The 19,230-nt window shown below is 40.2% G+C and overlaps 1 protein-coding gene across 1 annotated transcript in view; it reads left to right on the top strand.

Annotated features, from left to right (window-relative positions):
• LOC136881034 (chymotrypsin-1) overlaps nt 1–11,642 on the top strand; it is a 33,492-nt gene extending 21,850 nt beyond the window's left edge. The window contains exons 5-7 of the mRNA XM_067153633.2: nt 50–163; nt 7,633–7,773; nt 11,378–11,642. Coding sequence (XP_067009734.2) covers nt 50–163; nt 7,633–7,773; nt 11,378–11,545 — 423 coding nt within the window. The 3' untranslated portion in view covers nt 11,546–11,642. The remainder of the gene's footprint in view (nt 1–49; nt 164–7,632; nt 7,774–11,377) is intronic.
• Nucleotides 11,643–19,230: the final 7,588 nt, after the last annotated feature.

The following is a 19,230-nucleotide window of genomic DNA, read 5'->3' as shown; positions in this document are numbered from 1 at the left end:
CTATGACGTCACTTCTTTCAGAGAAATTAATATGTACCGTAACTTACAGCTGCATATGCCGATGTCCGTCATTGACCCTCACAGCAAGATCACACCAATACCTGCACAAGATCAGGAGCTGACGAACACTGAAGTCACTCTGGTCGGATGGGGAGTAACGTCTGTAAGTATCGTCCGCACTGTAATATTGGATTTCAGCAGGCTGGCTCCTTAAACTAAATTGTCTGGTTTCTTGATAACTGCTTGTAACTCCTTGCACAAACAACTTAAAAGGAGGTCATAACGATATCTAGGTGGTGAAAAGTTTTCCTCATACCAAATTATTTGAGTGTGCTTATATCAACAGTCTAGTGATGTTCTTTTTAGTACCTTTAATGTTTTTGAAGATAAGTAATAGCTTTTCCTGTGACCCGCGGACGGCATATTGGAAACGTCAGGAAGCTTGGAATAGTTCGAATACCGAAGACGAAAGTTTTACTGTATCTCAGACAATGAGGTCTTTTCCAGTTATTGCACGAAGCTAATGAACTGATGATGTGGGTGTGAGTAGCTTACAAGCAGAATATATTATTCTCCTTCTCCCTCCTCACTTCGTCTTCCTGCTGTAGTCCCTCCAGGATTAGCGGAACGTAGTCGTATTTTGTTGTCAACATCATTGGACCCGACAAGTTCCTGTTATTGCCCCATATCTTGGGCCCTTTTGCACTTCGTAGCCCGGGTAGTAAGTAGAGGCTCAAGGGGTCTTCAGATGCCATGGATTTCACCCTTTTCTTTCACTCTCGTGCACCATCTTACCTGCTCACCCTGAAACTTCTCCACTTCGGATGCCCCGATCAGATGTATTGTTTCTTTGAATCCCCTGCTGGCATTTTAGGTGCTCTTATCGCAAGGCACAGGCGAATTTTGTTCCACTTCAGCTAACCTTACACTGGTTGTATCATTTACATCCTCATTACACCCACCTTATCTTTCCATCATGCAGCCAAGGTATTCTAAGCTGCCAAGGTATTCTAAACTGCTAAGGTATTGTAAACTGCCAGAGTTCAGCAGTGGTTGGGAGTTCAGAAAAATGTTTGTCGTTGGTACAACTGGACTCCCGAAAGTGCAATGAAGATGTTCGTTCTTTGATTTCTTTGTGTCCAAAAAATTTTCACATTTTTTTAAATAGCACGTAGTCACTAATCACTGCAACGCCATCAACTATCAGCAATGCCTCATGAAGATCATTTGTGATTTTCGATGCCAGGAAAATCATGACAATGATTGAAAGGAGCGGAGTAAGAGCATTACGCTGGTGGACACCAACTTCGCCAGCAGCGCATCTCACATGTAGTTAACATCCTTGTATGACACGTATCCTGAAAAACAAAATCAGATATGATTCTGGAACAGCGTGAGCTCGTAATACATACAACCTGTCTTGGATCGCACTTTTAGTTTTCTTCTGGTTAACTTTTAGTGCTAAAACACCGGGCTCCATAGCTAAATGGTTAGCGTGCTGGCATTTGATCACAGGGGTTCCGGGTTCGATTCCCGGCAGGGTAGGCAATTTTAACCACATTGGTTAATTTCACTGGCACGGGGATTGGGTGAATATGTTGTCTTCATCATCATCATCACCACCACCACCACCACTACCACTATTCGCAGGTCACCTACGCGCGTCAAATTGAAAGACCTCCACCTAGCGAACCGAACTTGTCCTCGGACACTCCCGGCACTAAAACCCATACGTCATTTCATACTTTTTAGTGTTAAAACTTCGTACGAAATTTTAAATTCTTGCAGGATTGTTTCATGGTCACCAGCAACAGTGCTGAAGACGAAAATGCCATCAGTTAAGGCTTTCTTATCCCAAAATAAACTTCTGAACGCAACTACCAGCACCAACATGAAACATTGTGATGAGGTGGTACCACTCTGTCCTATGCCACCCTTCCTAGTAACTTTACCCACGACGCAGTCCTCTTCGAATTTGATGAACATAGTTTCTTGCTCATAAATGTACATGATCATCCTCTTGTACCTGCGCTGGATGCTGGGATTACCTATAACCTAAAGTCGTAGATTTAAGATTTTTTCGCGATTCAAGCTTCCCGTGATAGTGCACACAAGCACTGCTGAACACTTTCCTGAAACCAACATCTTCAACGAGGTTCTATAGTGTACAGGGCTGGCCGTAGCACTAGGAGGGGTGGGGGGTGTGCTCACTGCTGTAAGGAGACGATTAACTGTGTTCAAGGCCGAACAGGTCACAAATAGTTTTGAGGGGCTCTTACTGAAAGTTGTCATTCAAGGAAAGGTATGGTATTTCGGTAATGTGTATGTACCTCCTTCCTCAAAATCAGCTGTCTACAGTGAAATATTTGGATGGCTAGAATCTCATTACGAGCTACACAACAGTAATGTCGTCATTGTCGGCGATTTCAACATACCATCAATAAGTAACATGAACAGTGATTTGAATACAAATACGCAAAGTCAGCAATTAAGAAATTTTATTAATCTTCATAATCTCTTCTTATGTAATTCAGTTCCAAACTGTAACGGAAAAACTTTAGACTTAGTTATGACTAATCAAAATATTTCAAATATTGAATGCACAAGGAGCACAGACCCGCTACTGCCAGAGGATGTACACCACCCGGCCTTAGAAATAGAGCTACGAATTACAATGCGTCGGACTAAACCTAACACTACGCCCCAGACTTCATATAATTTTAAAAAAGCGAACTACGAACGACTATTCATGAGGAATTGGAACTCTCTCTATGAATGCACTGAAGTCGATGCTGCAGTAGACTGTTTTTACGGCAACCTTTATTCAGCTATAAACGAATCGGTTCCCACGAAAAAAAAACAGGTAACGGCAAAACACACCCCATTTGGTTTACAGATAGCATAATTCGAAAATTGAAAGAAAAAGAATATTACAGAAAGCGGAAGCACATTACGGAACATTATGATAGTCAATATAAAATTCTGAGAGCTCAAATTAAATCTGAAATTAAGTCCGCACACAGAAGATACATTGAGACAGTGGAACAAGGTATCAACAATGACACTAGATCTTTCTGGGCATACGTTAAAAATAGGAGAATTAATAGTAGGGATTGCGACACTTACAAATATGAAAATAACGTACTAGGTACTAAAGATGAAATTGTAGAAGGCTTTGCGGACTACTTCCAATTAGTATATTCCCCGCATAAGGCACAATATCGCATAGGCCTACCTAACGCTCCATCTTACACTAACGATACATTGTATATTAACAACTTTGCTTTAGAATAGGTTTAAGTAGCACTTAAGAAGTTGAAACCTAAAACATCTGCTGGACCAGACCAGGTACCATCTTATGTGGTAAAAGGTTGTTCAGAAGTTCTTAAGCATCCACTTCTATTTATTTATCATTTGATTATTACAACCTCTATATTTCCATCCGTCTGGAAGTTATCACGAGTGTGGCCCATACTTAAATCAGGGGATCCCACACTAATAAACAACTACCGGCCTATTTCTATTTTATCCGCGATAGCAGAATTTTTCGAATTTATGTTATGTAATCGACTAACAATATATATAAGACCTCTTATATCAGACAAACAACGTGGTTTCCTTTCACGACGTTCCACAGTCACAAACTTGGTTAACTTCACTCAGAGAGTGTCCACAGAACTTGACACGGGCGGACAAATGGACGTAGTATTTACAGATTTCGCAAAAGCATTCGATAAAATTAATCACGATGCTCTACTAAGTAAGTTAAACCTGTTCGGTTTCTCGAAACAACTGTTGCATTTTTTCAGTGACAGGAAGCAGTTCGTTTCTTTCCAGAGACATTCTTCTCAGGAATACCCTGTAAATTCAGGAATAATTCAGGGGTCAAATTTAGGCTCTTTAGTTTTTCTCGCATTCATCAATGATTTGCCTGAACAAGTGAAATATTCCAGCTGTCTGCTATACGCCGACGATTTCAAAGTGTTCAAAGTCATTGAAAACATAAACGACTGTGACTTGAAAAGTGTACTGGAGTGGGTGACTGAAAATAAACTGTACTTAAATGTTGAAAATGTGTATCGATGTCGTTCACTAGAAGGAAAACTTCCGTCCACTACACTTACAAGCTAGGTCGCAGTGATTTGCGATCGGTTTGCGAGATGAAAGACCTCGGGGTTTTATTCGATCACGAGCTTACATTCAATTCGCATATACTGAAAGTGGTAGCTGAGTCGTACAAGATCCTAGGATTCATTATCAGGAATATAAAATCCTTCAAAAACACACAAACTTGCATCCATCTGTTCAATACCATAGTAAGACCAAAAGTAGAATATACCAGCACCGTTTGGAGTCCTAGGTGTCAAACATATGTTTATCAGATTGAAAAATTACAAAAAAGATTTTTAAAATACTTACAATATAAAAAACTGGCTGCTATCCTCGTATGGTACCCTATAGTGATATCCTTCTAAATTTCGGAGTGGAGAGTTTAGAAATTCGCAGACGGAAGGATGCAGTAAAATTTCTTTTTAAAGTTGTAAACTATGCTATTGATAATCCTGAATTACTTTCTCTCCTAAATTTCCATGAACATCGCCTCAATTCCAGAAATAACATAACATTTTTAAATGAAAAATCCAGGACGTGTGCCCATGATAAATCGCCGGTAAACAGACTCTGCAGTATCTTCAACAGTGCCATTCAGAAAAATAATGGCCTTGACTTCAGTTTGCCATTGAGTGAGTTTGTAACTGAACTTCATCGCGCAATTGTATAAAGTCCTAAAAATAGGGGAAATTGTAAGGTGAAGTTCTATAATGCAATATAATGTATTGCTTCATTTATTTTATCATTTTACTTTGTCGTGTGTTGTTCCACCGCATTAACATAAGGTTCTTTAGTCTTTAGAAAAATACTTTCATATTTTATATCAATATTACGCAATATAATGCTTCATTTATTTTTATCATTTTACTCTGTCGTGTGTTGTTCCACCGCATTAACATAGGGTTCTTTAGTCTTCAGAAGAATACTTTCATATTTTATATCAATATTATAGGAGATTAGATAAAATTGTAGAATATAGTTTAGATATAAGTTTCACCATATTGATTGTAGCTTATCTGTCGTAGTTGCCGCTGTAATTGGGACACTAAGTCCTGTAGTGTGCAAATAAATAAATAAATCAACGACTATATGTATTCTATGGGATTGAGATTAGGTGACTTAGCGGGACAGTCCTATGTTGACACTTCCGGTGGTTCCAACAACCATGTTCTGGTGGTGTGGGATGTATACACGCTGCTGTTTTCGTGCTTATGCTCCGTGGGGTAGAGAACTCGTCTTGAATTAGACTATATTCTTCGGAGTCCATTCTATATAAGGCTTTCACCAAATTTCCTAATCCATTGGCTTTCATCCACCCCCAAAATCCCACGCTAATTCTTCCACTCAGTAACAAAATGTTGAGGAGAATTGCACGTCTTGTCTGGTCGTCACATCGATAGCCTGCCATCGGCATCTGATGAAAAAACCTTGTAGCACCACTCAACAGACTCGCAGAAGTCTTGTTGCGATGGAAGATACTGACGGCAGAAAGCCACGCGTGATTCTTGGTGCTCAGTAGTAAGGACTCATTTCTGGCAGGCCTTCGGAGATAGATGCCAGCAGCATGAAAACGCCGGTGGACTTTCAATGCACTCACCGGCAGGCCTAAGATTCTGGTGTGCTTTGTAGCTAGAAGGAAAGTAGTTTCGTTTCTGGCTTCTAAAACAGCTTTGTCTTGCTCCCTGGCTGTCACCCCAGGTTGCCCCGATTGTCTGAGAGTTTTAAGGCCCTCCGTGCCCTCTTCCTGGTATGTTCTTATCGAAAACCGAACTGTGTCTTCTGAGGGACTGACCGCTTCAACAATACATGATGACTACATTCCCACATACCTACAATGCGGCCCCTCCTCACCTCTGATGTGTAAGGCATGACGGATGATGTGTAGGAAGTGGTAAGTGTAATGCAAGGATACTCCCTTCACTTGAAGGAGGAAGGAGTGTTTTATCAAACTTCCAATCGTTGTGGAGTTATGAGTTGTTCATGCACTTTTCACGCGGTCAGATGTGTCCTTGTGTTCCCACACCCCTTTCCCCTGCGCAACGTGAGTGAAGAGAGAGACGGGAGTAAGACGGTAGAGTAAAAGCACTGAAAACTTATAACAAGCGCCGACTACTGAAGCATTTTAATATCTATATGCAACTTCGTTGTTTTAGCAGTTTGGAAACACTGAATTACATGAGATAACCATGTTTATGCGAGACTGATCATGATGAGTATTCGAATGGATCGAGGTGCCGTGTGCTGTTCTATATTGCCGAAAGTATATTACAGGTCCAGAAGTTATTCACAGGGGAAAACGTGTTAGGTAGGTTAGTCTTTTCTTTCCTTTTCTTTTCACCAACTGTCGTGTTGTATAAAAATATTCCTTTTTATTTTGACCACTTTTTCAACCTTTATACAGCCGTTGAATTTTAAGTAACTACTGAGAATATTTCCCATAGGGTGAACTACTACTACTACTACTACTACTACTACTACTAATAATAATAATAATATCATCGCATTTCATCCTTAAAAACCAAAGTAAAAATAACCTGGCATTAAATAATAATGATTATCAGAGATGCAGTTGCGTTTGAAAAACCGTTCCTATGGAGTTATTTCCAGCGCTGATCAAACACTTAAATGCAATATGTATTGGAGCGGGCTTACATCGTGCACATTCCTTCAAATCAAATCACAGTTACTTATTTTCATTTATTAGGAATAGCCAGAATGTTTGACCATAGAAACATCTTAATCATTTCCAGAGAAAATGGAGTTGGGAGTGACCTCTGAGTACGTAACGTTACAAGCCACAGTTGCTGGAAGACGAACACCTGTGATGTTGCCTCGCTTGCTCTTCCTCATCTTCAGGGTTGGCCAAAATCTACGCTCAAAAATTACCCGTTTTCCTTTCCACCTGGAGTTCTTCTGATCACGAGTATACACGTCCCATGAAGGAGTACTGAAATGAAATGGCGTATGGCTTTTAGTGCCGGGAGAGTCCGAGGACATGTTTGGCTCGCCAGCTGCAGGTCTTTAGATTTGACTCCCCTAGGCGAACTGCGCGTCGTGATGAAGATGAAATGATGATGAAGACGACACATACACGCTCATCATCGACATTTTATTATTACATTTTGAACCTGGAGGTTATAATATTGTGCCAAGAGTGAACACATCTGTCACATGCTGAACGAACAAACCGTATTTCAATTACAGTACATCTCATGCCGAACATCTCAGTCTTCACAACATTGCGGTGTAACCAGCGCATATTTGTATCTCCATTCACGAGTCTTTTGCTGTCTTGGTAACGTTACCTCCGCCACTTGTCTCACTTGACAGCGGTTATACCCGTAGAAAGCTGATAAGTGAGGATTTTTGATAAATTATTACATTTAAGCAGACCACACCATCACCAAATAACAACATATGAAGATACTGTACTTGACAAATTAACTTAAGTGATGTTAACTCTATTTATCAACTGAGAACTGTCAGCACGTCCAACTTCTTGTTCTGTTACTTCTTTTTCAGACGGAAGTAGACCTTTCAGCACCATATCTTAAAAAACTGGAGCACGTTCCAGTCGACCAAACACTGTGCCAAAAAGAAGGATTCAGTCCAAGTAAAGCTCTGTGCCACTATCCCACTCGTGCTACAGGAACTGCGTGCCCGGTAAGTATCTTTTCAGAAACTGAGCACTCTTTGGGTAGTTCCCTGTTGTTTGTTGCAATCCGACTGGTCTTCATTAATAGATCAGTACTCTGACACTTTGTTCCAAGATATAACATTACAAACTTAGTCACACTCCATCCTTAAGTCTAAGTCATCGGCGCAATCTAAGCTGCTCACTGTATTTTTACCCAATTTAGTGAAAGCGTACAAACCTCTGCCACTTCAGTAAGCATATCAGGGGAATGATCAATATAGATGAAGTATTTTGCCTTGTCGCTTACATCCGACTTCCTTAAAGTATTTAAAATTGTGATAGACTCCGTGAATCAACAATATAGAATAAAATTCCTTCGATAAATTTGACATTGCCATAAATAACTCTGATCCCTAATACCACAGTGAACTATCAGAACTTGGGATGGGTTTCCGTTCAGAAAGGACACGCATCGCTAGCTGCTACTTCCAAACGTCACTAAAACATTTACTTTAACTAGAAAATGTACAATACCCAACACATACTTTGCATGTTTCACAATATGGTTTAAGATAATTCACATAGATCATTAGCTTTCTGTTGGTTCCTCAACATGAGGGCCCTATGTGGTTCCAGGGCTTGTAGTTACTGCCAAAAGCCCATAATAGTCTACTACTCTTGGTTTCGTGAGCACACACGCCACTCAGTCGATACCTGAGGCATTCTTATAGAGAAAAAGGGCTATGAGGAATACGAAACAAAATATATTGATATATTGTCTTTTGTGATGTGAGGAAAACGTTCGTGGCCACTTATGAATTCCAACAAGAATCCTTTCGATATAAGCTCAGGGTTTTCTTAGCGGGCAATGGACGAGGAAATCAAAGCCTAGGATTACTTTGTTATACTCAGGCAAATAAAAATATAGTTCTGAGATATACAACATATTAAGAATTTGCTGCAGATTGGAGTGTGGGAGTAAAATTTGAAACACTTGCCGCTCAACGTGTTGTCCACAAGGGGTGTATGTCTTCCCGTTACTCCTAAATTTTGCCGTCGGACGCGTTATTTTAAGAAGCTTTTTGAGTGAGTGGTTGTTAATGAGCGTCTAAATTACATCTGTCATGCTGACGACACGATTGTGCTTGCTCACTCCTTGGACAATATACAACAAACAAAGGACTAGATATCAGAAGTAAGCGAATTTTACTCTTTACATATCGTTGCAAATAAGAGAACATTGCAGTCTATGAAGAAGCAGCACATCAAATACGGGAATTTATACCTGGAATGAGCAGAGGTTATACATTTCTGGGAACTACGGTTAGCAATGACTTGGATCACACACACACGCGCGTGAATGGGGCACGAATATCCCTTATAAAACTGAGTTCCGAACTAAACAGACACCGAAAAAATAAATTTGGTTTCGTAATGTGTTTCACCTCTATGGCGTGGAGACACGTTCGTTGGATGAGTCAACCTCGAAGAAACGAAACCTTCGAGATATGAGTCTAAAGCAAGTGCTGAGATGACTAAGAAAGTGACTGCAAATTGTAAAAAGAAATAAAGGAAATCACTGGAATATCTGTTACATATTGTGGTAGATACGGACCAATTCAGCTATTACCTACAAGAAAAATGTTCTGACTTAAAAATTAAGGAAAATGTTTTCAGGATCCATTCTGTTAAATTTCAGGCTATAGTCACGAAAGGGGAAATCGCCTAGGGAATAGCCGATACCAGGGAATTGATCGACCATTAAAAAATTAGCACATAGAAAAGAATTTCACCTCAATTGCAACATTCTACAAGGGCAACAACTTGGTATTCCATTTTGGGAGCGGATAGGAGAGAAAGGGAACTGGTTTAATAAACTTAATTGCGTACCAAGTTGTTACGGCTATTTTCTAGTTAGATCGTTTAAGCTACTGCTTAAAGTTCTCGTAAATCTAAACCATCCCGCGAGTAACTGTTTCTTTTCCCTTTTTTTTGCTAGTTGCTTTACGTCGCACCGATACAGATAGGCCTTATTTTAACAATGGGATAGGAACGCCCTAGGAGTGGGAAGGAAGTGGCTGTGGCCTTAATTAAGGTACAGCCCAAACATTTGCCTGGTGTGAAAACGGAAAACAATATTCAGGTTTGCCGACAGTGGGTTCGAACCCACTCTCTCCCGGATGGAAGCTGACAGCCGCGCGCCGCTAACCGCACGGCCTACTAGTTTGGTATTTCATAAATTCAGTACATCCTACACAAGGTGATGCTCCCTAGAAGCCCTACACACGACCCAAGCTGCTGGGCCGGATCTGCAGTGAGCAACATGCCGAACGTAATTTATAGTCAAGCAATGGCATACAACTGAATGTCAAAGGAAGTAGGTGGTTGCCCATTATCTTGGGAACTTACTTTTTTCATAATACACAGTGTAAGTCTCTATTCCTAAATGGCTCCGACTGATGCTGCTTTCTTTGCATCTTCTTGAACGGGCGTAGGAATCAACTTGGCTTTGAACTCATCCTCATCATGACTAGGGCCCGGATGTTTATGCAGTAATAGGTTAGAATGCAAACTTGCTGAAGCGAGTAATAACTGGAGTCTACCTGCACGACGGTAATGCTATGAGATTTGCATAAACATTAGGGGTTCGGCCCATTAGAACCCCTAGAATTTATATTACTCCCACTACATTACCTTAGAGTGGGCTAGTCGACATTTCCTACTAAGTAATTTTGTTACTAAATAACACTATCAGAAGGAAAATGGAAGAGGTCTGACGCTTCGAAAAATGAAGGTATCGGCAAAAGAAAGGAAAGGGCCACGAAGGGCGTGAAAATAACAAACTCCCTAAGAGGCGAAAACATTAGGCTATACCGTCGGAGTCGGAAAAGAACAAGAGTTGACCAAATGAGTTTGGGTATGAAAGATAAGAGAGAGAAACCTGACAAAAACAAGTTGAAGCAACGCCAGATTCAGCTAGGGGCACCTTGGTCACTAATACACACTCCCAAGTGAGAGCCCCTGTTCCCCTTTTTAGTCACGTCTTTTGGCTGGCAGGGGATACCGTTGTTATTCTATCACCCCCACCCACAGGGGGACGTAAGATTAAGTAGTAAAATGGGATGCAGATGTGCATTAAGTGACTTAAGCCATATTTATTATTTTAGGACCCATTTTGTCGTTATAAATGCCTATTTTAATCATTTTACCGACTATTTCTTTAAGTTTAAGTGATTATTGGCCTGCCTACTTTAGCCAAAATAAATGCCTGAACTTCTGGGCTCTAGTAATAGTACATTATGGGCTCGACGCAGCCCGGTTGGTTCACGTCCGTTGTTTCGCTCCTCCCTACCTCTCCGCCACACCCCGATTCTCCCGCGGCACTTCTAATTTTACGACTATTTATTTGTTCAATTTTGGCATTTAAACTTGCGCTGGGCACATGCAGTTTTCACCTTAGCATTCTACTGCCTCCCACGAATATTCCTACCAAATTTCAACCGAATCCGAGTGTAACACATGTATGTGTTCCTTCGTTAGTACGGTATATTTCCTTAAATGTAGAACTGATAAGTATTTAATGTACCTTGATCCCTTACCTTTTTAGTAAAATTCTTTTTTCTTCCTCAGGGCGATTCCGGCGGACCTATCTTCATGGACGGACTGCAGGTTGGAATTGTGAGTTTTTCACGAACATTAAAATCCTTTTCTCGTCCTGTCAATGTTACAGCGATCAACACTCGTGTTTCAGGCTACAGAGACTGGATTGATGCGAAGATAAGATCTGATATGTCTTAGAGACATTTTCACAATACAATCATTATACCTGAATTAGGAATACCATTCAAGTATTGTAATGTGCCTTGGTAGAAAATAATAATATGAGCATCTGTCATTCTCGTTTTTCCTGTTGTAACGGTCTGCTCCTAGTCCCTACAATGCTAAATTCCACAGCTCTACCCATCTCCTATATTATGAAATTTCAGATTTAGCTATTGCAAGTGTTTGTTATTCACCACTGTCAGTAGGGTACCACGGTATCGGCAGACGGGAAATAAATAACTGTGAGAACTTCTCTCCTTGAACCTTCCTTCCTATCAGTTAAGAAAATAAGCAACAGCAAAAATTACGGAAAAATGACTGCTCTGATGAAATCGTAATTCAGTAAGGCCGGAAACCGAAAACATATGAGTAATTTTTGTTTGAAATTGTAAACCATATGTTTCTGAAAACTATATTAAAGCATCAAATTAAAGCTACAAATATGAATAGCACGGTGTAATTTTCGCTAATTAATAGGCGATGTGGAACATTAACGGTACTAAGATTTGTAAATGACATAATGCGCGCGCGCGTGCGTGTGTGTGTGTGTGTGTGTGTGTGTGTGTGTGTGTGTGTGTGTGTGTGTGTGTGTGTGTTATCTAGCGATCCTGGTTTTGATCCTCGGCAATTCTCGAGGTTCTAGTTCTAGACGGAGGAATGGAACGGGGTTTATGCAGCCTCGTGAAAGCAACTACGGCGCTACTTCATATGAGACAGTGTACCGGTCAAGAAAGCGATGCTACTCAGGATATCGTCAAGATGACCACGTGGTACTTTAGGACCTACAGGCAATCTGATTGGGCAACAGTCGCCATGGCAGGCCAAGCCCTAATAGTTTGGTAGGACGGCCTTAAATTTTAATGTCGTAATATTTATTTATTTATTTATTTATTTATTTATTTATTTATTTATTTATTTATTTATTTATTTTTATCCGACTCACTGGCTGAATGGTCAACGTAGTTTGGTCACCTGTGTAACCCCTTTTATGGGGGTATATGCATATATATATATATATATATATATATATATATATATATATATATATATATATTCATAAATCCAGCCGAGGGAAATCCAAAGTATCGGTGACACCGAGTACTTTCAAACGGTAGACAGTAAATTTACGCAGCGAGTAAAACGCCAAATTGAGAATGGAGGCCGTGGTAAAAAAACAAAGTTCTCCAATAAGCATTCCAGGATAACCACAGATGGCGGAGTGGAAACTATACTAGATAATATTTTAAAAAATTAAAAGAAAATGGCAGGAGAAATAAGGGACATGACGGGTGAAAATAGATGAGAAACCAAGATAAAATTTGGAAATAGATATATTAGAAGAATTAAATCAAGCTCTTACAATATTAGATAAATAGAAGTCTGTACAAGTACGGAATTTTCCCAACCACATGTAATACAAATTTGTTACAGCAAGAATAAAATATCCAAGAGAATGAAAGCAAATAAGAAAATAGGCCAGGAGAGGAAAGGGATGGACAAGAAAGGGATGAGTAGGGTATAAAGAGAAATGTTGAACAACGAGAATAAGAAAAGGATGTACACAGTTACCAGATTGGAGTATACCACCATGAAGTCTTCTAAGCAAAAGTCTAAAGGTAATATGAAAGTTGCCACCTCTTCAATTATCACCCGAATAGGCACAAATTAACGTTGTCATACTGGCGTAAGTCACTGTATACTATAATGAAACAGTCTCAAGGTATGCAAAAACATAAATGGTGAAGCACTGATTAAGCACAAGTGTGTATAGGAGTCGCAGAGTTGCCGATATACCACACGCACATTTGGAAAGCAAATTGTCACTAGTTAGTCAATAGAGGCTTAGATATAGAAAATACAAGTGAAATCTCGGCCTGGAAATGCACTGCTCCCAGTTAGAATATATAAAGAAAATAGCTCCAAATGCAACATAGAAGTATTTACAATAAGGACATTATCAGTTTGTCATACCTCGTCTTGAACCAAGTAGTTCTGTCCGAAAATGGAGAGTCCAGGGCACATGTCGCTAAGGACGGAGATGACGTTAAAGGTTCCTCCCTCCACACAGGCCAACGTCCATCTCAACACATTCAGAGGAAGGCCGGGTATTTATAGTGTGGAATAATGAGAAATATGTCTGGAAAATTCCAGAGGTTAGTGGAGCATGCGTGACAAGGCGGGCGATGTCACATGACGTCAGGCAGCGAAAAGGAAGTTAGTTTATCATAGATCGTAAAAGTGGATAGAGCAGAGTTCGTGCAAGGTATGATGTGTGCAAATTCACATAAGTATGTAAGTTCCAGTTCAAGAGAAAATGCGGTGTGTATCCTGATGAGGGTAAGTCCATATTAATAGTAGAAAAAGGTTATGTGCGTGGCGAGGTTCATAACAGTAGTTGCCGGTGAAGTGAAGAGTCCGTTACACCTGGTCTATATAGATGTCGAAAGGAAATCTAAGTAAGTGTTTGAGGCTAGACGAGAGGAAAACAGAAGAAAAAGACGTCCACGGATGGATTGGGTTCAGATGGTCAGAGAAACTGCGAAGTACCGAGGAAAAGACTCAAATGAAGTAAGACAATTGGAACGAGTACCGAAGACGATAGAAATGCCTGAGGTAGACGGGGCGAAGAAGAAGGAAGAAGAAGAAGTAATGGTAATATATGAGCTAATTCCCCAGTAGTCCGTGAATTCACTGTGTGGCAAAATTCTTCCCATGTGCAAATCATTGCGAATGCTGGGAATACACGTTTGCAGCAACTTGAAAGGGGATCGTACACGTTGAATAAACTGGATGTAAAGCCTTTAGATACTAGGATTTGTCCCTTTTAATCTTCAAGGGTGTAGAAGCCGTGGACTCCGGCGGTGTATATTTCTATGATACGGCCTATTTATCGATAGGACCACTAATAACATGAATATTCACTCAGCGTACAGAAAATTATTCATAGCCTTTACGCATTAGAATTTACGTAACGATTTTCATAAATCTCTCTTCAGCCGTTTTCTCGTCATGCCCGTACAGACAGACAGGCAGACAGACAGACAGACAGACAGACAGACAGACAGACAGACAGACAGACAGACAGACAGACAGACAGACAGACAGACAGACAGACAAATAAGAATTGCATTCCCTTCTTACTGTGGACACGGCCGATAATGAAATACCATTCTTTTTACATTCTGAACAATGTACAGACATAACTCTTATTACAATTCTTATTATCACCATAATCAATTTCGTCCATCTAACGAACACGAGATGTAATCCTCTGCATTCATCTTGATCCTTCTTTTCTTGACTTCCAATAGTTCATTTTTTCACTTTACTCTTTCCTCCTCTCTTGTGTCCATATGCTATTTCCTTTCCTCTCTTCTTCTCCTGAAAACCCTTGGAATATTATATCCATCTACTAAAAATTTTCTGATTTGTATTATATTCCATCCCTGTCATATCTGCTTCCTTCCTCCTTGAATCCACTGGTTGCCATTCCTGCCCTTGTTGCATCTTCGTTTTGCCAATCAGCTGTTCTCCATCCTCATTATGTGACCGAAAATTTAATTCTCTTCTTTCTGATTGTATCTGACATCCCTTCATTTTCTTCTTCCGTGTATAGCTCTTTATTCCTCCTATGCCTAAACCTTGCCTTTGCTGGCAGGACCTTGTGTTTATAGTGCACTATGTCTTCTGGTATGGGCTAGAGTAATTTTGTTACTTTCACTGATCTGTTTCAGTCTTATCCTTGGCTTTGAAAATACGAAATTGGCTGAGGTATGAGCGATGCTAGTAATGCCATTCCTTATGCAGCCAGTCCGTGCTATGAATGGTGTGAAAACATTGCTTATAGGGTCGTTTGGTGCATGCCTTTCAGTGGGCTTGGCAGATTGATATGTAATAGCAACTTCCTGCTCGGTGAGGAAAGCAACGAGAAATTACCTCACTCCTCATTTCCCTAGTACGCCTCTTCAGTGTTGCCTAGGCCATCTATGACAGCTGATGGTGGAGCTGTTGAGAATCCAACCAGCCTTAGGGCTGAAGACTGAACATAATACGTCTAAACCAGTAGCGTGCACTGAACCCTCTCTACCCCAGCGCTGCTGGGGTAAAGAAATTTGTATTAACATTTTCTAATTATTCCTTAGACCGCTTCTTATAATGTTTAAAAATTGCGAACATCTAAGTCAAGCCAAGTACAACTGTCTGGAAAATCCGCTCTTACTACCGCAGTTCAGCTTCTCCAGCGGGCTGGGTTTCCTTGCCGACGCAAAAGAGAGCTACCCCAGCGAAATTGAAGGTAGCTTGGGTGACGCATGCACTTGAAGCTTCCTTTTCCTGGGAGCTGGGCGGAGCTGTAGGCCCTCCCCCAATAGCAATTTACGGCGGCAGGCCAGCTAGCTTAGGTAAGGTAATGTTAGTTTTAATACTTGACACTCGAAGTATTCAGCGCCACACACGAGACTGCCAGAAAAATATCAATATCTTAACCCCATAGCCACTTGCAATCGTCTTCGTAATAAAAATAGAGCCAGTATATGAAATCAATTGTAATATAAAAGAATATAATTTAGTCTCTACTAAGGCGCAAAGTAAATTAACTCCTATTTCTTCTTCCAAAGAAAATTAACACATTATTCTTAAACATACATGAAACAGGACAAAATAAAACGCATATACCATCAAGTAATTCCTGAGCGATCTCTGATAACACAATGCTTTTAACAGTCAGTATTTTGTAGGACACCTTTAGCATATTTCATGGCTCATTAATTGTTAGGCATAGATTGTACCAACTTTTCTTCCATTTTTCACATAAAACCATTTTCAGATCATCTTTGTTCGAAATCTGGCGTTTTCCTATCGCTACTTTCAAGTAATGCCATGGATTTTCTATCACATTTAAGTCTGGTAACTGTGGAGGTGTCACGAGTACTTTTGGGCAATTATACAGCAGCCACATCCGTACTTTATGAGCTTTGTGCTTCGGGTCGTTATCTTGTTAATACATCAGTCAAGCATTCCAACCCTTTGAGCACTAGGTTGTAAATGTTCTTTTAGTATATTTAGATGCACATTTTTCATGGTCCCATCAATGAAAGTCAACTCTCCTGGTCCAGTGGCTGACATGCACCCCCGAATAGTTACACTAGCTCCACCATGTTTGACACTTGGACATAGATTGCTAGGTTTCAACTCCTCACTTGGTTTCCTCGAGACACTAAACTTTTCATCTGATCCGAAAACATTGCTTTTTTTCATCTGCAAAAATAACGGTCTTCCAAATGTCAAAATATTTTTCTATATACTCCTCAACAAAGCTCAACAACCTTTTCTTCCTGACAATCTTGCTAACAAATGCTATTTCTTCCCAGCTATTCACCCATGCGTGTTACTTTTCCTTAGGATAAGTCGAATAGTTTCTGGATGTGCTCTGGACTTCTCTTTTCTCGTTATTTTGTATTTTTATAAGGTTTTTCATGTACTTTCTAGTAATTACTACTGTTAGTCTTGCAGCGCTACATTTTGTCGGATCTGGAACCTGCTGCAGTGCTTCTTAAGGACTGCCACTCATCACGTTCTCCACGATTCGGCTCCTCACTCTCAACGAGCAGCTCACCATAACTGCCGATACGCGGCAACGTCTATGCTGACTTCTCGTCCAGGCTGATAGTTTCGCCGCGCATTTGGAGGCGGCATTTTGACGACATGCATACATTTCGTCTTGCTTGGGGCCGTTGACCTGGGCTTGCTCTCCTGTGTGAACGAAAGCATGTCAAGCCGAGCACTCTCTACATTACTGCAGCTGGCCTGTCCGGCACTTCTATTTTACTGAATTCCATTAATGCCAGCTTGGACTTAGCATTCTGCACAAAATCGTGCCTTACTCTTATGAATATTTCAATCTACGTTTTTGTCAGCATGTCTGTTTTTGGAAGACGACATATTTTACTCAAATGTTTGCCTTCGAAGATTTTTCTATAGCACTGCAGTGTTGGACTATTTATTTGCCAGTTTTAATGTTTGGCAACCATTTCTTTCAATTGTTATCTCCCTGGTGGAGAAGTTAATGCTGCAAGTCTGGCTTCAAGTTCGTCATTAAATTTCGAGTCTTTGTTAATCTATTGTTTACGCAAATCACTTTTATAGTTAACTATGTCATTTTTTATGCCTTTAATATCTATTTACGCTGTTACATTTTAATATTGGTCTGGCTTTGACCAGCCTTCCAAGTTAACATAATTTTCAGATATTCTGAATTTTGTCAGCTTTAATCTATATTCACATTTATGTGCACAGCCGGTGATCGGTTTGGCTCAAGGATATGTGTACGCTACCTGATTTTCAAGTTTAATCATTGTTTAAATCATTTAAATTATTTATTGTTGTTCTCTTAAAGATTATAATAAATGTTGTCACTGCTCATCCCTTATCTTTATCATTTCCCGTAAAACTTTGAATTCCTCTCTGGCTTTTCCTTGTTTTCCACTGAAAGCCCAACCGTATGTGCATAAAAATCCTGGTGCGTCTATGTGCGACTATTTAGTGTCTTTTTTGCGGGATTCTCCTCACTTCAGTTGCCCTGAAATCGCACATTCACAGTTAATTAATGAAGTTATGTGCGTGTGTGTTATTCCTGTATTTTTAAATAACATAGCCACATCAACAACAGAGATCTTTGAAAGATCGAAATACTTGAACTCAAAACCCTTAAACAGAAAGGTACTGCGTATGTAGCTCTCAAACAGACAGGTGTTTGTATCTTTCCTGTGGTACCGTTGACGTTATTTTTTATGGCTTTTTCCGCTGCGGAAAGACAGGCTCATCACTGCATTATTTATTAATGTAAGGTGTGATTTAAATATGTTCACCGTGTGATTGGCTAAATATTTAAGAAAATATATATAAATTACTTTACATGTGCTGTAATGAACAATCTTGTTTGAATGCCAGCGAAACAGCGCTCCGCGGTTAAAATGGGCTCTAGGCCCATATCGCTCATATCGCTGTATTGGGAAGGCGTATTAGTGCAGCCATAGTAGAGGGCGATGGTCAAATGCACACTACACATCGATAACAGCGCCACCTAACCGCATCCATGCCCTATTTGCGCATGCCCGATCTCCTGCGAGTGTCTGCACCGTTGCTTACTTTATAATACAAGGCCTTGAAACAGAGCCCGTAAGACGCTATCGAAGTGATCACGTTGAAGTTCAATGCCGGGCCGCTAGGATCGCTTTCTTGCCCCCTGTCTAGCAGCTTCGCGCCTTGAAACGTGATTATGAAGTGAGTTGATTCTGAATGTGTGTATTCGTCTGATGTTAAGCACTCGCAATTTCAGTCATGGTTTATTCACGAGAAATTTCGTTTCACAAGATTCCAGGGAATATTCATTGCTCGAAACTTTATACAGAGGAAACATTACGCATGAGATACGACTTCCAGCTGATGAAACTAGGCATCTGTTCCTAAGTTTTCATGTCAGTTACGTCATAAAAATCGTGTGATCCCAAAATTTGTCACTGGACCATTTTTCTTTTTGTAAATAATGCTACCGTGACCGGCGATTATTTGAGAGGCCTCTTCAAACTCACAAATCTTCAGTTATGAAACTGATAAGGAAACTAACCTGAAAAGTAATTTTCCCAACAAATTTGGAGGAAATT

This window comes from Anabrus simplex, chromosome 9 (assembly GCF_040414725.1).
Source record: "Anabrus simplex isolate iqAnaSimp1 chromosome 9, ASM4041472v1, whole genome shotgun sequence".
Lineage (NCBI taxonomy): Eukaryota > Metazoa > Arthropoda > Insecta > Orthoptera > Tettigoniidae > Anabrus > Anabrus simplex.
This window is presented reverse-complemented; position numbering and strand designations above follow the sequence as displayed.